Source organism: Pyrgilauda ruficollis, unplaced genomic scaffold (assembly GCF_017590135.1).
Source record: "Pyrgilauda ruficollis isolate IOZ18807 unplaced genomic scaffold, ASM1759013v1 scaffold164, whole genome shotgun sequence".
Lineage (NCBI taxonomy): Eukaryota > Metazoa > Chordata > Aves > Passeriformes > Passeridae > Pyrgilauda > Pyrgilauda ruficollis.
In genome coordinates, this window is record NW_024515209.1 from 1,559,661 (window position 1) to 1,584,003 (window position 24,343).

Here is a 24,343-nt window from a genome sequence, read left to right on the forward strand (position 1 = left end):
TAATGCACTGCTGGTACTCTATTTTCAGCATTACTGGCGTGTAATTACGACCTGTGATTTACCTCTGTGAACGCTAGCATGGGCACATATGTGTGGGCTGCAAAACTGCCTCGTGAAAGGCAGAATAATGTGTTTCTCTGATCCTCCAGGCTCTAGGTCTGGGAAGGAGTCAACAAATCCAACCCACAAGCAGAAAGGTTTTATCTTCTGGCAGAGAGCGAGTGGAACCTGATGTAGCTGTGACACCTGGCACTGGCCTCAGGTACTTTGCTCTGATCTTATCATGGCACCTTTCAAAACAAAAATGCTTTTAATGCTTCTTGATGTTATGAAACCTACTCAAATATATCAGGTAATTAATTGCTGTAACATATACGCTGTTAAGATGATTAAAAGATGAGCTGGAGCTGCAGAATGTTACGCAACTGTCAGGACCCTGAGGATAACCCCTGGAACCTGCGCTGTGTCTGACCTCAGTTTCCCAAATTACTGACCCTGAGCCCTCCCTGCAGGCTGCCATCCTGCCGTGGCCCTGGCTCGTCCCTAGCCCCAGGCAGGTGCCTGGTGCCTGCGGGTGGGACTGCCCTCTCCAGGCTGGGGTACTGGGGTGGGCAGTGGCACCGGGCCCTGCCCCGTCAGCTCCCACTGCACAGCTACTGAAATGGTGTCAAACACACCTTTGGAGACAGACCTCAGGTCAGGTATGCTTCCCCAGAGCATATTTATAGAAACAGCAGGACAAAGATTAGACCGTTTGGATTTAGCACTGACTACAGTGGTATTTTTTGCTTGCAAGGACCCATTCCTGCTGGTTTTGCCCCTGAAAGGAAGTTCTTTTGGGTGGCATCATGGCAAAACGTCAGCAACTGCCTCTGAGCCATCCACTGCCAGTCACCTGTCAGATCACCCCAGGGCCACCAGGGTGTCCCCAGGGGACATCATTCATCCTGGAAGGCAGTGCCACAGCTCCAGTCCAGCCTTGCTGCAGGCCACTTGGCTGCTGCAGAGGAGCAGACAGAGGTGCCTGCATTCAAGCCAACGGGACTCAGGAGTGATCCTTGGGCCCTGGCACCTTCACACTTGCATCCCTTTGCCTCTCAGGCCAGTTGAGTTGGGCTGCTGCCTTTGCCTCTGAGCACTATTTCTTGGTAGGAGTGGCAAACTTCACCCACTGTGTGCCTGAGCCCAGCCCAGACTGTTCCCCTCCTGCCCTGAACATGCTACCTTTGGTGAGCCAGTGATTCACCCGAGAGGGGAGAGAAGCCTGGCACAGAGCCTGAGGTCCTGGTGCTCACGTGTGGCCAGGAGACGAGGAGCTGTCACTGCCTTGACACCCCGCTGGAAGTGCTGAGCCCGGAGAATGTCCCCTGCTTTCTGAGCTGTTCAGGGTGGCAGGAGGCACCTACCGGGCGGCAAGGCTGCGGGGAGCAGTCGGCTTCGGAGCAGCTTTCTGTGCCGCCGGGCTGGCAGCGTGTGCGGGGAGCGGGGGGTGCCGTCCAGGCTGCGCGGCGGCGGCAGCGGCGCCTCCGCTCCCGCTCGGGACTGCGGGATCCCGGCGCTGCTGGGACCGCTGGATGTGCTCGGAGCCACCAGCAGCCCTGCCAGTGCGGGGAAAGGAGCGCCCATCCTCACGGCCGGCGGCCGCACGAACCCCGCAGGAGGGAGCGGGCCCGCCGCCGGCTGCGGGCGGACCCACGCGTGCTGCAGGGACAGGCGGCTTTGCAGCAGCCTCAGGGGCTTGGGACAGAGCTCTGTCTCCTGCAGCCCGCCAGATCGCGGGGGACCGCTGGAGACCGTTCTTCTTTCCACCGAAACCCGTATGTGCTGAAAAAAGGAGACGGAAGGGAGAAGGAGGTTCCGCCGGGATGTCACCTGCCGGCTCGCGGTCCCGGCAGGTGGCACCCGGAGTGCGCGGCCTTTCTGCCAGCCCGACGCTGCTCCCCGGAGCACCCTCAGCCTCCGCCCAGCCCCCGCGCCCGAGGAGCCCCGGTGGCTCTGGTGCTGCGGCAACAGCCACCAGAAAGGACCCCGAAATTATATTTTCGATTCGATTCTTTCCAAAGTGTTTTTCTAAATACTGAGGGAGATGGCACGAAAGTTCTGACGGTAACAGCACAAAAAGCACACAGAATATGCCTCAGTGGTATTACACATCCATGAAGTCTCTGTGTCAGGGTGCTGGCTCCTGTTCCTCTGACTTTGCTAGACACCAACCCTATGAGACGAAAAGGCTTATGAGAGATGCAGCTTCACCTGGCATTCCTAGGGGAGCTCACAACTGGAAGGTGATGCCCTGTCCAAGGGGATTGCTGAGGAAAATCTCAGGACACTTGGCTATGGTGGAAACATTGGCTGATGTTTCTTCCACTCTGGAGCAACATGAAGAGGTGTTTGAAAATTGTAGGCATGCCAGGAGGTTAATTAAATCTATTTGGGCAATGGTCTTCTTTACAAGAGCCTAATTTTGCAGTCTTGTCGAACACACTTTTTACCTGGACTTGTTGAATCGAGTGGGCTGTACTTTCTTCTGGTCACCTGTGCCCAGGGGAGCTGTCTTTGACTTGCCTAGTCTGTTTCCTGACAGTCATATTGTTTTCCTCTGGAAGCTGCAAATGATGGGGGTTTTTGTGTTGTGTGTCTGGGCACATGAACTCCCTTTTCATCTGTCCTGATCCAGTAAAAGAGGTAAGCTTTGAGGTGATGAACCACTCATCCTCCTTGAAGATCAAAGCTGGACCTGCCCCACTCTGCCAGGCAGGAGCAGGCAGGATTCTCTGCAATGGCCTCTTATGGAACCAAAACTGGAGAGGTGGCAGCTGCCAGAGGAGAGGAGGGCTGAAACAGCTCAGGAAACACTGGGCAAGAGGGCAGAGAGAGGCAGGGCCAAGACCCTGGGGCCGTGAGATGAGGAACTGAACCAGGACAGGGAGGAGGTGGCTGACATTTGCCTCTGCAGATAACATTTTCCCACCTTGCCTCCCATTTCATCAGCAGCAAATTGCTTTGCCCATGTCACAGGAGTGACGCTTTAAATGGTCTTTACAGTGAAATGGCTTGAAAATCATCAGGGTGGTACCCTGGCAGACCTCAGGCGCTGTGCCCTGACAGGGTCTCCATCATAGTGTGGAAGTGACGTGCAGCTCCCAAAGCCACTGGGTCTGGGCACAGACCGTAGGGACATCAGTCACCACATGGTGTTTTGACCTGTGCAGCCTCCTGAGCCAGAGGCCATCATCATCCTCAGCTGTCTGCAGCAGAGCAGGAGCACTTCAGAAGTTAATTAAATTCCCACCCCCCACCTGATCCGCTCCTCCTCTTCCCAGTGCTCCACTTTGCTGCTTCAAACCGAGCAGCGGGAGAGAGGAGGGAGTGTAATTATTTAGCTCCTTAGAGCCAGCTCTACAGTGCTTCAAAGCTTGTTAATTACAGTTTCAGCCACGTGAGTCAATGGAGGACCAGAGAAGCATGTGGGGAGTGGGGGGCACGGGTTGAGGGAGGGGAAGGACTCTGTGAAGTCAAAGCCACCAAAGCTGACAGTCAGGAGAAGCAGGGTGAAATTGGGCAGGAAGCCAAAGGCCCGGGTGTATAGGAACCTGGGAGAGAGCCATAGGGAGTGGAGGGCAGCTGGAACACAGAGGGAGATGGAGAGAAGAGGGTAAAGATGGAGCTGTGTAGGGCAGTGGCATGGAGTGTCTGTGGAGGGTGGCAGGGACACAGGTTAGGCACCACGGGATGCTGTGCCCTGGCGCCACAGCAGCGTGTCCTCTGTGCCCACCTTCCTTCTCTGGCAGAGCAGGTAACTGCCCGGGCACTGGATCACTGACAGTGCTGTTGGGTAGGGCATGGCTGCTGGAGGGCAGAATGAATGTTACAACATATTGACCCTTGTCAGAGAAAATATTTCCTTTCCTCAATCGCTTTAATTTTCTCACTAAATGAGCAAAATAATTGTAAAAGTTTTCTGCCTCTGTCCCATTTCCGTTAGATAAGAATCCCCAGCATTTTAAGGGCAAAACCTGTAACATCACTTCTGTGATGAAAAGAGGAGATAATTGTCCTGAGCTCCTCTGACTCCTGAGGCAGCCTCTGCTACAGAACAACACTTCTGTAGTCCCTGGGCTGAGGGTCCTGGGATTGAGGGGAGAGGCTACCTTTCTGAACATCCACAATTTCTGAAAATAATTTATTGAAAAGAGGGTGCTGGTGGCAAGAATGTTCAGATCCTCCATATAGGGCTTATCTGCAGCTTCTGAAATTAATGTATGTGTATTTCATCTTTGACAGAAGTAAAAAGACAATTCAAAGCCAGAAAAGATTCTGTGCTTGAAGACTTGGTGCTGCACTGCTTTGCACCAAGCTTTGACTTCCTGATTTTGATTTCTTTTTGCCTGGGCCCAGTCTCTGTTTCTCTCTTTTGCTGGAAAATTTCCCTTAAGGAAGCACTGGTGATGGCCCAAGAGACAATGTGTGAATGCTTTGCATTATGTACTGCTTTGACATTTGGCATTCCCATGGCATTTTCCCCATTATCGCCCATCAATGCGAAATAAGCTGTCAGAGCATGAAATTGGTACTTTTACATATTCTTAATGTACAGATGTCAGTCTGAAAGCCATGCACAAGCATTGTGATTAAATTCTCTGTTTCATCCCTTCGCTTATGCATGGATCTCTTTGGAAGACTTCATTCCTTTTGGGGGGTTATTGCAAAAAGGCACAACCTTAAAAAGTAATATTCCTGCTTAGTAGCACAATCAGAAGGTGAAAGATAAGTTTAAGACATTGTGCACTGAATGCATTATAGACACACAAATGCAGAGCAGTAGTGTTCAAATTTTAGCACCTGTGTTCCTGGCATGGCAGCAGAAAGTGAACAACAGGTACCAGATGCATAGAGGGAATATAATCAGTGACCCACTTTCTGGTGCCAAATGCATCAACATGTTCCAAATCAAATCTGCTCAGAGTTTACAAGTTTGTTATTCTGTGTTAATTAAAATGTAAGAATGGCAGTGCCTTATGGGAGGATGATTATGCCTAAACATAATGTACATGGAGAGAGAAGAAGAAGGGCATGACAGAGGATCCACCCAGGACTCCAGATTGCTTGATTTCGTTGGTTTGATCACAGATACAAAAGGATGGGTAGGAAAGTCACCTGCCTGAAAGTAACTCAGCTGCTCCACCCTCTGCTCTCAGCTGGTCTCAAGGACTTGCTCTGCAGCAGCAGTGAATATTGGCGCTAAATGAGAGCAGAATGGGGGAGTCCCCATTGTTAGGAGCTCCCAAGAAGAGGGTGAGTAAAGAGCACAGCATGCTGAGCTGGTCTCATAGCTGGCCCTTCTGTGAGCAGGGGATTATTTAGAGAGTTCTTGAGGTCCCTTGCACCTGAATTGTCCTGTGACCCCATTTTCTGGTAGGCAGAAGGCTGCAGCAGGAGGATGTTGGCTTCTGTATGGCAGACTTTCTGCTGGAGCTCTGACAGTTTGTCCAAAAAGCCTTAAGGCTGCGTGGAGGCATGTCCTGGATCTCTGCTCACCATGCCTGGAGGTGTGGCAGGAGTCCACGAACATCAGCAGGGTAATGTGCTGCTCCCCCAGATTTCTGGTTTGCAGTCAAATCAGGAGAGAGACCAAAAGTCTGATTATTCTTCATGTAAACCCAAAAACAACCCATGGACTGTTTTTAGCTGAATTTCCCTAAACAATGAGTTATGCAACTGTGTCATCAGTCCTTGCTTGCTCCTCTTCCCTGTCTTGCTTTCCACCCTACCAGAAGCTTGTGGTGTAGAAGCCACCAGCTCCAGTCAGGTGCAACCAAAAGGCTGGTGGCAGTGCATGCAAATGCTGCCAGGTCTGGCCACATGGCCTCGGCAGGGCCTCCAGTTCCTGGGCTCTGAGGCTGTCTGCAGTCACCATGAAAAGTCTGTCCCAGTCAAAAGTCTGCTGTGGTCTCTTGTGCTGACAGACAAGCACTTTCTGTATGGGGTGTTCACCACTCCCAGGTGCATAGCACCTTCCACAGCTCACCTATTCATTTGGAAGGTGATGGAACATTTTTCACTTTCTGTAGGAATTTCTGAACCCTAAATTTCTGAAATTAAGGGTTGAGCAGGGACTTCATGGAAGCATGAAGAGGAGTTGTCCCAGGGAAGTCACTTCTTCCCCCAGAATTAATATTCCTCTTCTCCTGCTCAGCTGCCAGCCTGAACAGCAGTCTGACTGGGTAATGCAGCAACCAGTTTTCCAGCTGGACGACTTCCACCAGGCCTGTGGGGCTCACTGGGCTGCATCCAGCTGCAGAGTCCTTTGAGCAGACCCCGTGCCTGTGGGGGCTCCTGCCCTCGAGGGCATCGGGAGCACGATGATCTGCATGCAGTGCCTCTGTTCTGCTGCTAAAGGCAGCCTAACTCAGACTCAGAAAATAAGTCTCTGCTGGGAAATGAACCAAAGCCAAGTAGTTCCAGTGATGCTTAGGCAGTGTCCTGGCAAAATCACTCCCTTGCACATTTTGCCCAGGAAACAACAGGCAGGACAGCCTTTCACTGTGAGCATGAGAGACAGTGATGCACCACACAACCACAGGCTACCCTCCAGTGCACTTCACAAAACTGCAGGTCTCCTTCCCTAGAAAAAGATGTAGATATGAGCATATGTTATTTTTTTCTGTGAAAAAAAGGCAACCCGGACCCTATGCATGCAGAGGTCTGTCACTTCCAAGACCCTGGGGCCTTGTGACCCAAGGGGCTGCAGGTCCAGCTACAAATATGTGTATTGTCAGGAACAGGCCAGAAAAGGACAAAGTAATCTAGCAGTGATGGTAAAAGGCTATCCTGAACTGGAGGACCACTTTCATTTACTGCAGAAAATGTTTGTTTTTCTAAACAGGGGCATGAAGTTAATCCTCATAAGGAGAAATCTAAGTCCTGTGCTACTCTCTGCAGGATTTCTCCTACTTCATTAAACTCTGACATCTCAAAGGGCAAATCCACATTGTCATGTGCCACTTGTGCTTGAATAAAATGTGTGTATCAGTGCTTAATACAAGCTTATATTTCCTTCTTATTTTGCAAGTGTAATTGCATAGTAAATCGAGCCACAGGCTTCTATTTACTTGTTAACATTAAGAGTGTGTCAGGCCGTATGTAAACAAGGGTATTAGCACAGATCTGGAGCAGAGTCAGTCTGTGCCAGCTGGAGACATGGTGCCTGTCTCTCCATTTACTGTGAGTGTTCGAGGCACTGGGAAGGAGTGGAGACTTTAGGCTGGTAAATACCCTCAGTAGCAAACACAGCTGTAGGATATTCCTGTCTGGTCATTTTACCACCAAGACTTTGGTGTTTTCTAACATTGCTTTTCCTACAAGTTTTCTGTCTCGGATGATGAAATTTTAAGTGCTTGCAGAATAAATTTTCTAGGAAGTCTTGAAGCACCTGATGCGAGGTGTGCAGAGGTGTGCACAGCCAACCTGAGATATGTGCAGCCTTTGGTGAGAAATGGGCTGTTCCTGCTGGGTGCCTCTAGAAGAGATTTCTGCTTCAGACTGACTTAGCCTTGACCTGAAATGCTCCAAATGCTGGGTCATGCTCTAAGAGTGACTGCTGCACCGAGCAGCCCCCTCTGTCACAGTTCTTCTCTCCCAGAAGGTGCTCATAGACAGTGCTTTCAATCTCTTGGGCAGCTCAGGCAGCCCATGCAGCCTGGGCCCACAAGCTTTCCAGCCCTTTACACCCTGTGTGGCTCCTCCCTGAGTGCCTTCCCCTGATCCCTGTCTGATCCCTGGGCAGGAGGGCGGCACGGGACCCCGAGGTGACACAGGGCCAGCGCAGCCCCTCTGCCTCCGAGGCACTGCCCAGCACTGCGTGCTCCCTCAGCAGGACACGCGGTGTCGGCATGGCCTCAGTGCAGAGGACCCTTGCACCCCGTTCTCCCCTCTTCTCCTTGCTGTGTCCCCTCTGTTGGGAGAGGGTCTGGGCTGCCAGCCCCAGGGTCACTCTGGCTGTGTCTCAGCTTTGTTTCTCACCCTCAGGTGATTCACCAAGCTCTTCCACTGCCTGTCTTCCAGGGATTCACAATTGTTCACATTGCTCTCACCTTGGGAAGAACATCAGCAGAGATTTTACCCTGTTTTGTCACAAGTCTGGAACATACATCATCAAGACATCTGCAGGAACAAATCCCAGAGGTCTCACTCCTGGTATGTGTACTTTTCACAGATGACCTTCCTTCGGCGCACGAGACTTTCCAGTTACATCCAGCCTGGCTCTCTCTGTAGCTGCTTGTGCAGCAAGGTGAGCCCCTGTTCTGCCTCCCCAGCCCCACCTCAGCCCTCAGTTTGGCACTGGGCCCTGGCTAGCCAGGAGCTGTCGCTGTGGGAGGACAGAGCCTGAGCAGCCCCCCGGCCTCGGGGTGCCGCAGCCCCTGCCACGAGCTGGCAGCAATCGGGGCTGGTGTAGGGCTGAAGGTGGGGGTCCTCCAGAAGGCTGGTTCAGGCAGCACCCAGGCAGCGAAACTCTGCTCGGGCTGGGGATGTAAGCCATATGCCCCATTCTCTGCAACTCAGAATCACAGAATCACAGAATAATGAGGTTGGAAGAGACCTCTAAGATCATCGAGTCCAACCCATGCCCTAACATCTCAACTAGACTGTAGCACCAAGTGCCATGTCCAGCCTTTTTTTTAACACATCCAGAGATGGTGATTCCACCACCTCCCTGGGAAGAGCATTCCAGGGCTTTATTATTCTTTCAGTGAAAAATTTTTTCCTAATATCCAACCTATCCCTTCCCTGACGTAGCTGAGACTGTGTCCTCTGGTTCTGTCAGTGCTGCCCTGTGGAAGAGACGACCCCCACCTGTCTGCAACCTCCCTTCAGGAAGTTGTAGAGAGCAATAAGGTCACCTCTGAGCCTCCTCTTCTCCAGGCTAAACAGCCCCAGCTCCTTCAAACATTCCTCATAGGGCTTGTGTTCCAAGCCCCTCACCAACCTTGTTGCTGTCCTCTGGACAAACTCCAGAACCTGCTCCCACACCGTGTTTGTTCTTGAAGGTCTTTGTAGTGATTGTGGATGGGAAGAAGATCCCAGCAGAGGCTGCTCGTCTTGGTCCAAGGGTGGGTAGACCAGGAGAGTGATGCTGGGAGTTCAGGAAGGCAAAGCGAGCTCTCAGGTTCTGCTCTCTCCTGGTACTATTCCTGTGGATGCTCAGGACTGACAACCTCCAGGGGCTATCCCCAGGTGGAACAACAGCTCAGAGACACCTGGACAAACTCTCCTGCCTCTGGTGTGTCACAGCCCGTGGCACGCGAAGCCTCACCCCTGCAGCACCCTGAAGAGCTAGGTCACTGTTCCCCTGGGCGTTTGTGAAGCCATGGCTGATCTGAAGGGCCTGCAGGGGCAGCAGGCTGGGCACAGGGCCAAGCCCTAGATGCCTCCTGCAAGGCTTGCAGTAAGGAAGGGTAACACAGACTGTGAGCCAGTGCAAGGGAAAAATCACCAAAAGCAGCCCAAGCTGCCTGAAAGTGTGACAGCTGGAGCACTGGCAGTGCCAACAGTTGTTAGGACAACTGCAGCAACATTAGCCATGAGGCCACCACACATCCCACTGCCTCTTCTTTCACTTTTCCCTCCTGGAGGAAAACCAGAAGAGGAATTGCGTGGTTAACAGTGTCCAGTTAGCCTCAGCCTGGCTTCATTCCTCCTGCCTTAGCCTGTGCAGGTGCCTTCTAGGAGAACTCCTGCGCATCACCACAGAGCTGTGGGAGGGGCAGCCCATGGTGGCATGTCTAGACACCACTGCTGGGGCACAGCCTCTGGCCCTTGCCACCGGAGAGCTCTGGATTCACAGGGTCTGTGCTGACTGTGAACCAAAAAAGCTGGCATGCAAGAGTGTTTGCTGCGCAGAGAGGGGCCTTCCGAGGCGGTGATGGATCCACAGCTGCTCTGTGAGGTGTCCACTGGGTCTGCCTTGGGGTAGCTGGTCTCCCTTAGAGGCTGGAGAAGCCCAGTGTCCCTGGGGACACTGCAGGAGCAGAACACCGTGTCTCCTGTGGCAGGACATATTAAGCCTAGGCAAAGCAGGCTCAGGGCAGCACATCTCTGGGGAGGCCAAGCTCTGTGCCTTTGCCACGGGGTGGAAAGCCAGCCTGCAGTGGCTGCTGACCTGGCAGGAGGCACTGGGGGCACAGGGCTGCCACCACCCCTGAGCTGACAGGAAGCAGGGTGGTGAAGACCTCTGCCAGCACAGGAATGTCAAGATGATGTACATGGAGCAATTTTTAAACATGGCAGCTTCATCTAATTCCATTGCAAACACAGGTAGTAGATAACGCTCAACATCCCGTTGAGCATCCAGCTGAGCTGCTACTTATTTCAGCAATGGAATTCACAAAAATTGCTGATTTCTGGACGTGACCAGGGCTGTCCAGGTATTGCACACAGCAGGAGCAGGGTGGCCCAGAGGAGCACAGGTGTCAGGGTTTCATATGGCAGTGCTGGAGTAAGGTGATGAGTTTTCTCTACTCGGTGCTATTAAGGGTCTTTTCCAACCTAAATGATTCTATGATTCTAGGAGAGGGTGGGGGAAGCAAATAGTGGTTCTGTTCAGTTGAATTCCCCTCACACAGCAGATGAGAAAAGTCTCTGGAAGCCTCTCAGGCTGCTCCTGTGGTGGAGAGAGACACACTGGCTGCTTGCCAGTGGGCAGACAGGCTGCACTATGTGCTCAGAATATGACAGTCCCATGTTTAGGGAAGGATCTAAAGTCTTTTGCCTGCTGAACCTTGTTTCCTTCCCTGGGAGGCCAAAGCCTAGGCTGAAGGGTTCCCCATTCAGACCAGGCTGAAGCACACTCCTCCCTGAGCCCACGAAGCCAACACACGGCCGGGCTGGCGAGAAGCAGGACGTGGAATACAAGATGCTGCTCAATGTATGTGAGAATTTGGGGCAGTGATAGAATGAGCAGCCAGTGATAGAATGAACTCAGATCACACAGGAACCAGCAGGTCACAGTGTCTTCAAGCACTTACAGCTTTCTCTGGGGAAAGGTAGATGTGTCACTTGGAGGAGTCCCCGAGCCCAAAAATGTGAAGTTCTCATGGCAAAAATGTTCAAAGCAGTGTTCTGAAGCAAACTTATTGTGAAAAATAAGTTGTCTCAGGATTACACGAGTGGATGTCAGGAGCTGGCCTTTGCTGAGCCTTGTGGGTCTGTTCCAACTAGGAATAATCTATGATTCCGTGGAATCATAAACTAGAATAATCTCTGATTCTGTGATTGTTATATCATTAAGGAACGACTAGCTGTAATCAAAGCCTTTTCTAAAACAAAGAGACAAGCAAACAGAAACCCCAAAAGGCAAGCCATAGTCTGCGTCACATACAGGATGTGGAAAATCTCAGCCCAAACTTTCAAAATCTGGTGAAGGTGTCGGCAGCTGAAGATCTTGTGGGAAGTGATGGCCGTGCAGTTGGGCAGTGAACCTTGAGTCTCCTATAATTAGGCAAGGAAACAAGTGTACCGGAAACGCTACAAACAAGTTATTAACAGCTGCTCCGTTTTCACCCTCTCCATCTGCAGGGTGGGCTGCCCTGCCTGGGGCTGGGCTGGGGCTGCCCTGCCTGGGGCTGGGCTGGGGCTGCCCTGCCTGGGGCTGGGCTCGCCGTGCCCTGGGGACAGCGCTGGTGGCAGGGGCTCCCTTTGTGCACAGGTTTTGGGCTCCTGCCGACCCCCCCTGCAGTGGGCAAGCCCAGCTGTGAAAGGCAGCAGAGAGCCGAGGCTCCTTCCTCAGTGTCACACATAAATACTCGGAGAATCTCGTTCCTGTGTTTTGTCACCTTGTTACTGAGGTGTCTGGGGGATGTGAGCTTGGCTGGGAGTGCTGGGAAAAGGGCTGCTAGGACAAATCCTGGGGGTTTAGTTTCAGACAGAGTGCTGGAGCACTGGCTCTTCCATAAATATCCATTTCTAGAAAAAGCTACAAATCTCCCTGGTGTTTGTCCTGTTTAGTTAGAATTCACTAGTTTCGGCTACTGTTTCAATATTTTACTGATTGGACAGCAAATTCCCCAGTTTGATTGACAAAAACAAGATACTTTGAGAGATGCATGTTATATGGGCAGGTCTTTTAAAATAAAGCATTTAAGAGTTAGTTTGAAACCATGCCGTGGGGGTGTCAGCTTTCTCTCTGTGGGGAGTTCACACTCCTATTTAGCATCCTGTCTATTGAATCACCCTATAGCTTCCAGGATGTTTTCTGAGGCATTTAGATTTATTTCAATGTTTACAATGTATTTGTTGTTCATTAAACATGTTTGCCCAGGCTAACCCAACATGAAAGAAATTATCTTGTTTACAGTGGAACTTTGACAAAAATCATGCAGGAAAGATAGACAAACACACATAAACTTGGATTGCTGAGTGGAACACTGATTTGCTGCCACTTCCAATTTTTCTCATTAGAACTTATTTTATTTGAACATAACTCAGTACCCCGTGTAAATGTGAAGTTGTTAATCTTATTACTATACAGAAAACAAATTAATTATTATGCATGATATTGGAAATGGGTTGTTAGGTTGGCATTGCGAAAATTAGAAAAATACACTCATTACTTCAAATGATATCTGATATACATGTACAACTCTGTTTTTAAAATCATTTGCTATATTCAGATAGCAAATACAGCAAGTAGGAAATTCCTTTTTTTTTTTTTTCTGTGTGGTTTTAAAATTTCAGGCCTCCATCCTGAACGTTGGATTAAAGACTGTACTACACATTTAGAATTTTATATTTTAAAACGCTGGTATTGAACCAGAGAAAATGAAGTTGTTAGATTGAATTTCATCCAGCTGCAAGGCAGGATTCACCATGTTCATATAATTAATTAGTATGAGAGCCGGGTGGCTTACCTGTACAGGACAAGGATCTGCATTTCAGGTCTGCTATCTCACCACGACTGCTTCTTGAGAACGCTTTGATGGGTGGAGAAAGCCTGCTAGCAGTTTTTTTTGGGAAAAAAAACACCAGCCCAGAGTGTTAGGGGCAGGAGAAGGGGTGTCTGTGTTGGTGAAGCTTGCCAGGAAGGCAGGCTGTGGCCGAGCCCTCTCCTCCTGTGGCAGTTTGCAAGCCAGTGTGGAACTGAGGAGGGCTGGAGGAAAGGCGGCCAGGCTGCCCCACTTGTGCTCTGTGCCGCTGCAGCACGGCTGTCCCTGCTGCTGGGGCAATGTGAGGGCACGAGGGGCTCTGCTCCCCTCACCCTGGGCAGGCACTGCCACACTGGGGCTGCTGCTGCCAGGCACACACGGCTGGGCTCGCTCTGCCCTCCGGGATGCCTCTGCTCCTTCCACTGTCCCCAGCCGTGGCAGTGATCAGAACTGCCACGCCTAAGTGTCACCTCTGCAGGCAGGGAAGGACCCTCCGCAGCCAGAACTGTCGGGTCACTTGTCACAGCATGTCAATGTGGTCAGCAAAAGTCAGTCTTCCCTTCCAGCATGGAGCCCCCTTACTTACTGTGAGCTTTGCATGCCCAGAAGCTGCCGCTTGAAGGTTTTCTCTGCAGCCCTGCCCTTGTGAGATGCCTTGCCCTCTCTGTAGAGAGCTGGCAGCCTGAGGGGCCTCAGAGGAGCCAAAGTGGCAGGGCTTTCAGAAAAAGTGTGTCAAAATCTGAGACAAAAGGGTAAAATAACAGCACTGGAAGGTTTCTATCTTTACCTTGTTCATCACCTAGTCTTTTTACCCTGACCACATGCACCTGGCAGATCTTAGCATGCATATAACCCTGCCCTGCACCCCAAATCCCACCAACACCCTCTTCCACGCTGGAGCCTATTTTTCCAGACTGAACCCATTATTCTCCTTGTAATTTCCCTCACTGTCCATCTGGTACAGCCACACTTCCCTTCTCAGGCTGAGATCTGCTTTGGAGGAGTGCCACTGTGGTAGCTTGCCTGTTGTCCTCTCTGCTGGAGCAGGCAGTGAGACAGAGAGATGGGAAAGCTCCCACTGGTCACCCATGCCAAGCTGCTCTGCACACACCCAGCTGACCACATCAGGACACCTTCCTCACCAAGGTGACAAGTTCCACCTGTCCTCTGGTGTGGGAGCAGTATGGACTGTGGTTTCTGTGTGATTTCTTTGGAAACTCCTACAGGCAGGGAGGCAAAGACAAAAAGGCAGCCCCATCAAAAAACCAAGATCTTTGTCACATTTGGAGCCTCCAGGGGGGACTTCCAGCAGGGCAACTGGCATTGTCCTTTGGGAAACAATGTTTAATGATGTCCCATGTGCCTCGCTGCAAAACTTCTGAAAAAACTTCCCCCAAATTGGTCACAATACTCAAAATAATGCATACCCCACAGGGCAAGAAATAGAGACAGAACTAAAATAGCAGCACTAATGAGCGAAGTAAATATCAGAGCAGAGCTGTAAAAGCAGTGAGGAAATTCCCCTAAAGAATGTTTTGTTCCGCTTTAGTGATGCTAAATACGAGGGTTTATCTTCAGTCTCTCTCATGCCACGAGGCTGCCATGAGCCATGAGGACAGGAACTCATCTGGGTGTTTTTTGGACAGTTTCATCCCTGGAGCCACAGTTCAAAGAAATCTCTGAGGCTGAGAAACAGAGGTGGTGGAAAGTGAGTCTTTTCTTCCAGTTTGGTCAGTGACACAGCACTCTCCAGGGAGCAATGTGGATTCATGGAACAGTTTTGGTTGGGAGTGATCTTAAGAACCACCCAGTGCCAGCCCAGCCATGGCAGGGACACCTTTCCCTGTCCCAGGCTGCTCCAGCCCCAGTGCCCAGCCTGGCCTTGGGCACTGCCAGGGATCCAGGGGCAGCCCCAGCTGCTCTGGGCACCCTGTGCCAGCCCTGCCCACCCTGCCCGGGAACAATTCCCAGTTCCCAAGCTCCCATCCAGCCCTGCCTCTGGCACTGGGAGCCATTCCCTGTGTCCTGTTATATCATACCCTTGTCTAAAGTGCCTTTCCAGATCTGTTCAGCACTCTTTCCTGCAGAACATATCATGAAGCAAATGGCTTTTCATGGTGGTTATAGATATATATTGAGCAAACAGGGTAACTGTTATCAAACCACTCCTTTTTAATTTTCTTCTTATTGATTTCAAAATTTGCCTAAAAAAAAAGGTTTCAATTACAAGACAACATTTTTATATTTCACACTTGGTAATTTTCATAGAGGTGTATAATTGGAGGTAAGCAGAATCTGGAGTTAATGAAATAGATTTCTGCATTGTTCTTAAAGTCCCCAGCTAATGACCATTTACAGTGTGATGAGAAAGAGCAGAGCTCTTTGTCATCTGCTCCAAACACAGCCCCCACCCCTGCAGAATCAAAGTGAATGCAAATAAAGAAAGAGAAATCACACCAAAAATACCTAAGGAGAGGAGAAAAACAATCTCATGTGGTAATTATTCTCAAAGGAATGCAAGAACCGAAACACCCTGACCTGTTGCTGCAGGCAGCAGGACCAGTAAGAGTGCCTCCCCCTGCACACCCTGCCTCTGCCATCATCTGCAGGGATGTGGGACGAATTCCATGGAGAAACTCCATGTGTAGTTCCACGCACAGTCGTTCCCGTGCTCGTGTGTGGGGTGTGGGGGAGCAGTGCTTTGTGTGCCACGGGAAAGGGGAGCTCCCAGCTTTGCAAGCAGTGCAGGCGAAGGGATGGGAGATGCCAGGACACAGCAGCATTTGGGCCCTCTGGGAGCTGTTGCTGCCACTTCGGACATTCTTCAAGGCCCAGTGGATTGAAATAGCATCCAGGAGCATTTCCAGGGGAAGATAGTGCTTTGTTTTATTGCATGGCAGTGTACAACAGGCCAATAGCTTTGGAACAAGTGACAGAAATGCTGCAGAAGCAAAAAAGGGGAGTTACTTCTTGACATGAAAAGGCAAGGAACCTTCCCAACCTGTTAAAGTAAAATCACTGATAAAGTATAGATAATAAATGCCTCTTTTCCTTTTTTTTTTTTTCCTTTTTTCCCATTTCCATGTAACAGGTATTTTTCTGACCCTGGTGGCAGGCAGAGCAGTGCCCTGCCAAGCAGTGCTGTGCAACAGAACAGTGTGGTGGGCAAGCAGCAGAGTTCAGCTGGGGTGGGAGAGGACCAGCAAGGAGGAGGGGTCTGGCCTGAACTGTGAGTATCTTGGCAGAATGCAAAACAGAGAAATGGTCCCCAGGAGCATTCTGATGCTGAGCAGAGGTGGTGGTGTTGTGGAAGAGGTTGCCAGGCTGGCACTGTGGCACCAGTACTGTGAGTGCTGTGTCCAGTTCTGGGCCCCCAGTTCAGGAAGGATGCTGGGACTTGGTGGGCTCAGAGCTCTTTTCAGCCTGGCTCATTCTGTGATTCTGTGACCAGACACTGTGGAGTCACCCAGATGGTGACGCAATTCACAGGGCCTGCCCTGCTGTCATCATTTGGCCATTTCCCCTTTGTTAGAGACCGTTCCAGCTGGGTCTGAGGGTGATGTGCTGGGGGAAACCTGAGCATCAGAACCAGAGTGTGTGACCTCTGTGCGTGCCCGCCCGTCATTTGCTCCTTCCTGGCATCGGAGTGGGCCTGCTGCTGCAGGTGCTGTGTGGGAAATCCCCTGGCTGCCCCTGTGAGCTGCTCTGCCACAGCCCTGCACAACGTGTCACACATCCCTTCCCATCCCTGCACCGCCCTTCTGGCCCTGGTCCCCAGGCACATGATCCCACAGTGCCCCTTCCAGCAGGATCTGAGCTCATGGGCCAGTTCAGAGAGCATCCACAGGACAGCCTCCTGCCCAGGGGACATTTGATTGTCCACAGTAGTGAGCAGAATGTCCCACTTGTTTCTGGTCCACACTGTGGAAATCGAGCAAAATACTGTTAGGGAGTCTTTGCTGCCCCAGCCTTTTATCACAAAATCCATTCTGGAGAAAAATGTGGCACCCCAGGGTGTACAGCCCCCCTAACCCAAACCCTCCCCAGACCATGTGTCTAGTGGGGCTTCTACCCAGGGCTGCTGTGAATGAGAAACCTCCTGGGCTGTAGCACTGTGGCCTGGGGGTTGAAAATGTGCAAACATTTTCAGCCCTCTTTCATGTACTTCTCTTCTTCTGAATATGTGCTGTGGACACCTAGCAGTGGAGGCACAAAGGCCCTGCTGCCCAGCGGGATTAAATGCATGTTTACACATTCTTGCATCGACAGGCTTGTTTCCTAAAACCATGGATGGAAACCTTTCTATAGGCCACTGAAATATGATGGTGAAAACACCTATCTAGAGCAGCTGATACGAGGTTTGTGGTGAATTCTCAAGTGCAGATTTGAAAACTCTTTGAAAGCAAAATATGGTAGGATGAAAAATCCTTTGGCAGCTAGGATTTACGGCAGCATCTATTTGTGTGTGTGGCAGAATGTCAACAAAGGGATGTGCTTACTTAACAATCAACCTCTGGCTAACTAAGGAGGATCAGGAGAATATTTTACTGTGCTTCTGTAGGCATTAAGCACCTGATCTGGAAAGATTCTGGACCATGCTGGACTCTGATGCTACCCAGATTCTGATCCTCTCAATTTCTTTGGTTAGAGTTAATTATGTGTTTGGAGACTGTGACCCACCATCCTTTTTTTACAATCAGTAGAGTAGTTTTAGTTTAATAATAGGAAACCTAATCTACGAAATGTAACTGCTAATATATTGAATATGTCTGCTTTTGAGCTCTGAGAAAGCCTTAGATTCTTTAGCAGCCTGTCTTCTGCTTGCACTTTCAGAACACTTCTATGTCTAGCAACAGGCTCACTTAATACACTGTATTTTCTTCTTGGTGGGAAGTTGTTGGAAGCAGTGATTTAAATTCCTGTCTTCCAATCTACCTCTTCTCCCAGAAATTATCAAAAGCAAAGGAATTAATTTGACCTTTTCCGACATTTTAATAGCAGCAAACACACAAGTTACAGCACGACATGAACCTGAGGTTATGTTTTTTAAAGTTTCTCAAGAGAGACTGGAAAAGCAAGCATTGTACAGTGAAGTTGACTATTTCCAGCTAGAGACCCCATTAAAAAACCAAACCAAACGAATTCTTGTTTTGTTTTCTTTGCAACATATCTATAATGGGCCCCTCCTGTTAAAATGTCCATGGGAGGATGCTTTTAGGCTGTGGGAAGCGAGGTTTACAACTTAGCAAGTTGTTCCGGCGAGCCCAGCGGCCCCCAGCCAGGATCTGCGTTGTGCCTGAAGCAGAGCAGAGGTGACAATCTGCCCCCCGGCCGTCTCACCTGCCAGGCACCCAGGGCCGTCATCCAAGTCCGCGCGGTGACACAGGCTGCGCTCCAAGGACGCTGTTTCAGGAGGTCCCCGACCCACATCTGCGAAGATTCAGCTCCTGCTCTGTGCTCTGCCCAGACCCCTGCAGTCCCTAGGCACCCCACGGCACCTTCCGACTAGCAAAGCCATCAGCAGTTCGCCCCTCTCCCGCTGTTCCCGGCCGGCGGCTCTGTCCGCACACACCCCGGAGAGCCTCGGGCAGCCTTTTCCTCCTTCGGTCACACGAGCAGCGCTCGCCCGCCGCCAGCCCTGCATCCGAGCACGCACATTTCCTGCCGGGGCCGCAGGGCTCCAGCGCTCCCTCTCGCCTTCCCCGGCCCTCTGACGGCCCGAGCATCCTGCAGCGCTCCCGGGAGCCCGGCCTGGCTCCGCCGCCCGCCTGCAGTGACCTCAGAGGATGCGGTGGGGCTTCTCACAGAGCTCCCGGGAACAGGTAGGAGCCCGCGCCTGGTGTGGCTTGGCCTCCCTTGGATCCTGGCTCATTTTCAGCAGTGTATGCAAGCATCTGACCAGGCAGAAGGTTCTACAAAGCTGACTTTTAAAACCGTGTCTTTTTAGCTATCAAAGTAACCACATTCGAGATCAGTGAAAGTGACAGAGAGAGGAGACTGAAGTGTTCATTGCAACCTTGAGACCTTCCACACTAGGCTGATGAAATAGATTTGGGCTATTCATTGCTGTGATAAACAAAGTTAGCCTTCTGCTTCGACACAGTTTATACCAAAACCAGGCAGGCCCCAGTCACTATAGTTGTGGACTGGAGAAAAAAAGTCCTAAGGGACAGCAAGGGGAGCAGATCTCCGAGTGCCAGACAGAAAAGCTCCGTGCTTAAATGCTTTTAGAAAAGCGTTTCACCCAGTCACGGTGCTGGGAGTGACTCTCTCTGTGGAATACGCCAGAGAAAGACCCCTGGGAATACACCAACGAGAATGAGGCAACTGGCAGCACAGCTGAGGCAGAACTTACTGGTAGGTGAGGGGGAAGAAAAATAGTTATGAATATTGGCTGAAAAAGAGAAGTCTCTCATCATTTCCTGCCCTCCTCTCACGCTCTCAAAAATAAAACCCGCTGCTTTTGTCAGCTGCGCCACCGGCTCTGGCGTCTCTGTACCGACGAGACAGGACAGGGGGACGGAGTCCTGGCAGGACAGTCAGCATCAACCCGTCGTTCGTGTCTAGCTGCAGAGTCATGGTCTGGGGGGACAGCACACTTCCTCCGTGCCGACCAGCTCCTCTTTCAGACCTCTTTTTCTGATGGCTTTTCGTGCACAGCTCTGTAAAGGACACTCACGGTATTAGAGTATGCTACCTAAGTGCCCTCAACTTTACAGCACTGCCCACCTAACACCTTTTAAATTGCTTCGGTCTGATTAACATCCCCATCTCAGAAGGGACTTTTTCTCTGGGAACACACTGGGCCAGGATCGCTGATAGATCTCCCCCATTTTGAATTTAAAACGACAGACATCGGAGGAAAAAGAGACTGTAGTGCGGTAGAGGAGCAGTGGCTATTTCCAAATCAGTAACACTCCCGCCTCACCTTCCCTCCTCCTTCCTTCCTTCCCCCTAATGCTGCCAAACCGGACTGAATTGGTAGAATTTGTAGCAGCGCTCCCCCTCTCTCGTGTTTGGTGTTGATGTCTTTGACAGAAATATGAGAAAACGCAGATAACTGTAAATGTGGTGCGGGTCTTTGGATGCTCCCTGCAACGTGTGCCCCTCCAACCCCCTCGAATGCGGGGAGAGGAGACAGCTCTTGGAGCAGCTCAGGCCAGTACCTGGGGAAGCGAGGCACTCTGCTCCGGCCGCTCCAGGTGTTTTGGGTGACAGGTGTTAGGCCAAGCCCCTCGCAGTCTCGGGCATTGCAGGACGAGGGCGAGCGTTGTAGGATGGGAGGACAACCCTTCATCTCCTTTTATGCACCAGATATAAAAGGACAAAAAGGACAAAAAGGTTGGCCCGGGTTCGTGGTCTCCTCTCTTCAGTGAGGGCAGGAAACAATAACTGTCCTAGGAAAACTCCAAACCCAGATTTCTGCTGAGCCGCGGGTTTTTTTCCCTCTTCGCTGTGCTTTTACCCTTCCTCGTGCAGAAAGCACAGCATCACTCCAAAGTGTGGTCCGGGACGTGCCAACGTCGGGGGCCCTCGGCTGTGGCCGCAGCGTCGCGGTGATGTGACCCCGAGACCCGCTTCCCCGGGGATTCCTGCCGCGGCACCGCTCTGTGCCCCTCGGGTGCTGCTCTGCTGAGAGCGGAGGCATTTTCCAGGGACCGTCCTGGGGGGATCCTGGCAGCCCCCAGCCCTGCCGGCTCCCGAGGCACTGTCCCTGCGTGGACACAGCAGCGGCTTCCTCCAGGCGTCCGTCAGCCGCCGCCTCTCTCACCGGGCCTTAAATCCCAGCCCCGGTCACGGCCCCGCGGGGGTCGGTGCTTGGGGGCGACGGGGCTCCGCAGCCGCGCTCCGGGGGTCTCGGCGCGGCCAGCAGAGCGGCTCCCAGCCCTGCCCCGCTGCCCGGGGGCGAGGAGAGCCGCTCCCCGCCGGAGCCGCCGCCTTGTTTTCGTTAGCGCGGCAGCGGGCACGGCCGAGCGGGACCGGGGGAGCCCGCGCGGTCCCGGCTGGCGGCGCCGGGGCTGGGGACGGCTCCTTCTCCCGCACCCCGCAGATCTGCGCGCCCCGCAGAGCTGCTCAGCCTGCGGGCCCACGCGGGTCGCTGCTCGCACGTCTCCGCGGCCACGGCCGCGCTGCACACGCGTGGGGCCTGGCCTGCCCCGCTGCGGCCCCGCCGCCGCTCCCCCGTGGTCTCTCTCAGGCCGTGTCGGGCGGCGGGAGGGGAGGCGGGAGCCCCTCAGCCTGTTTTTAGGACAATAAACTGTTTTTCGTTCCTTTCCCTGCGTGAGGTCAGAGAGCTCTCACGGGCTGCTCGCGTTGCCGAGGCCGGCTCGGTCGGGAGAGGCGAGGTGAGCGCCTGAAGGGACGAGAAAGGGACTCGGGGTCTGCCCGCATTTGCACCGCTTCTGTGGGGGCACCTCCCCCAGGGAAGAGCCCCTAGCCCGGAGCGGCTGCTCGCGTTTCAGGGCGAGCCGGCGGAAAGCTCCGGCGAGGCTATTTCTGTGTAAGAAAATGAGAGCGAAGAGAGGTTGGTGGGAAGGGAAGCAAAAGGCAGAGAGGCCACAGCCGGCCTCACTTTCGGAGCCGAGCGGCCGGGGGTCCCGTAGGGCCGGGCCCGGCCCAGCAGCGGAACCCCGCGAGGCCGCCGGACTTAGGATGCGACTGCACCGAAGGCGGAGAGATGGCCCGGAGGGAAAAGATAGAGTTTGGAAACAGAGTGGTGTCCATGTCGGCTCTCAGTGGGGATGGCAAGGCTGTGCCGGGCGAGTCAGCCGGGAGAGAGCCCCTCGGTCGGCCTGGCGCCTCTCCCCGCGGCACATGCCCCGTGCCCCTTGCTCGACACCACGGCGCGCCGCCGGCCGTGGGGCAGAGGGGGAACTCGGGCAGGGGAGCAGAGCAGAGCCCACCTGCGACCACGCCAGCGGGTGGGTTCCGTGTCTCGGCGGGGTCCGTGGGAGACGGGCTGCGGGCCGTGGCTGTGCGCGGGTGCGTGGCGGCAGGCGCTGGTGCGCGCGAGGAGCGGGACTGCCCGCCGGGCTTGGAGCCGAAATTTGTTTTGGCCTTTGGGAAAGGCCATTATTTCCCGCTTTCCCCCACAGTCGTTTTGCTGAAAAATAAACCAATAAACCTGGGAGCGGTCTAAGCCGCGTGATTTTTTCCCTTTAACTCTCCCCACCCTCACTCGCGGCCGTGGGTCTGCATCCGCCACGTGAATGGGAGGTACGGGGGGAGGAAGCCCGAGTGAAGCCCCCGTGCCGGGAAAATCCTGCCCAGGACCCCCGTGCTTCCACTGGGCCGCTGTTCTCCGGTCCCCGCCGCAGCGCAGGGCTGTCCCCTGTCAAGGGGCGCGGGGCAGGAAAGGGCAGGGCAGGCCCGCGGGGATGCGGGGGTCTCCCCGCCGCCCCCAGGCTCCCTGTCCCGCCCCTGCGGCGGCCCGGCCCGGCCCGGCGGGGAGCGCGGCCCCGGGGGCGGCAGCGTCACCCCGGCCCGGGAAGGGGAAGTCGGTCTGCTGAAAAGTTGGTGACAGGCTGGGGCAGCGGAGGCAGAACGGGCAGGTGCCGCCGCCGCTGCCGGGGCGCCGGAGAGCTCGGGGGGCGGCCGGCTGCGAGCAAACTTTGATTCCTGCTACAGAACGTGTCAGAGTTTTCCTGGGTTTTGGCTGCGTCTGGGGACATCTTGTGATGTTTTAGAGAACAGGACATGATCTCACATGGCGAGGAGCTCTTTAGTTTCTTAATCATTTCACGGTTCCTTCAGAGGCTTTTTTCCACCTAAAACGTTTAGTTTCAGCTCAGTGATCAGCTGCAAAAGCTCGGCGGGGAGCGGAAGAGTTGAATTATTCCAACCTGAGAGAGCCCCTCACAAAAAAAAAAAAAAAAAAAAAAAAGAAAGAAAGAGGAAAAATACAGAAGGAAAATAAAGAAAAGAAAGAACGGGTGAAAAAAAGAAAATAAAGAAGAAAAGAATACAGAAAGGAGGAAAGGAAAAACGGAAAAATACAAGAAAAGAGAAAAGAACACAAAACAATAAAAAAGAAAAGAAAAAAAAAGAGGGAAAAGGAAGAGGTTGCAATACGACGTGGAAACTTTTTCTTGCCTCCGTTTCCCGAAGTCCTGAAGAGCCGGAATGGAGCTGGAGAAAACCTACGCGACGGCCCGAGCCGGCCGCACAGGTGGGACTCGGGCCAGGGCCGCGGGGAGCCCGGCGGCCCCGCGGGCAAGGGGGGCGCGGGCAGAACCGGGGGGTGGGACCGGCTCCCCGCCGTCCGGGGCTGCCGAGACCGCCGACAGCCGCGGAGAGGCACCCTGGCGTCCGTTTTCCCCGCGGCGGCGGCCAGGCGGGCACCGGGACAGGGAGCGGGGATCGGCGGGGCTGCGGGGCCCGTCACCGCGTCCCTGCGGGCGGTGCAGGGCGCGGAGGCGGCCTGGCGGCTCGGTGGCGGAATGCAATTTCGAAGCGATCGATGGGGCCTTTTATTAGTTAAATCGCCTGAATAATCGTTTAATCGATAAGGCATTTCATGGCGCGGCGGCGCGGCCGGGAGCGGGGCTGGCCGCAGCGGCAGCAGCACCGACAGCGCTGCCCGGGCCGGGCCCGCGGCACGGCGCTCGGAGCCTCTGCCGCCCCTGGCCCCTGCAGAGAGCTGGGCCGAGGGTCTTCACCTCAGCAGGAGGAGAGCGGGGGGTCACGGCAGGGACGGAGGCGGGCAGGATGTAAGCGGGTCTCGCCTGCCCGCTCGTCCCCTCCGCGCAGAACGGCGCTGCCAGCCCGGGCCCGGCCTGCCCCGACGGCTGCCCGAGCCGAGGCGCCGTGCCGAGCACGGAGAGCCGCCCGACCGGCCCCGGCTGGGCTGCGGGGCTGCGCGGGCATCGGCCCCGCCGTTCTTCGGCCGCGCCCCGCAGTTCCGACTTCAACGAAAACTCGGCCGGTGCCCGCCCGTCCGCTGCCGCGCCGGTCCCGCGCTGCCCAAGGACGGGCCGGGGCACGGCCCCGTTGCCGCCGTGACCTGAAGGGCTCAGCGGGGCCGGAAGGTCTCGCCCCGGCTCGGGTGAAGCTCTCCCGCACCCTCGTGCCCACAGAGGTCCCCGTGGAGAACCCGCGGGCGGCGGGCCGTGCCACGTGCCAGGGTCACCGTGAGGCGAGGGAGACCCCGGGACCCGCCAGGGGCAGCACCGCCGTGGGGCACGACCCGCGGGCGCGGCGGCCCCAGCGGAAACCCGCCGCTGCTGGGCGCGGCGCCGCCGAGCCCCGGCGGGAGAACGGGCGGAGAACCGCCCTGAGCGCGGCCTCGCCCCGCGCTGCTGGGGCTGCCGGGACCCACGGTCCCGACACGCGCCGGCCGGGCGTCGGGAGACCAACGGCCACGGGGAGCGGCGTGGGGCCGCCGGAGGCCGCACGGGCCGGGCCGGGCCGGGCCGGGCCGCGCC

The 24,343-nt window shown here is 53.9% G+C and overlaps 1 protein-coding gene across 5 annotated transcripts in view; it reads left to right on the plus strand.

Annotated features, from left to right (window-relative positions):
- Positions 1-23,042: 23,042 nt before the first annotated feature.
- The window catches only part of PAX5 (paired box 5), a 123,735-nt gene continuing 122,434 nt past the window's right edge, over positions 23,043-24,343 (plus strand). For all 5 annotated transcript variants that reach the window (XM_041463306.1, XM_041463305.1, XM_041463309.1 and 2 more), the window contains exon 1: positions 23,043-23,088. In XM_041463306.1, coding sequence (XP_041319240.1) covers positions 23,043-23,088 — 46 coding nt within the window. The remainder of the gene's footprint in view (positions 23,089-24,343) is intronic.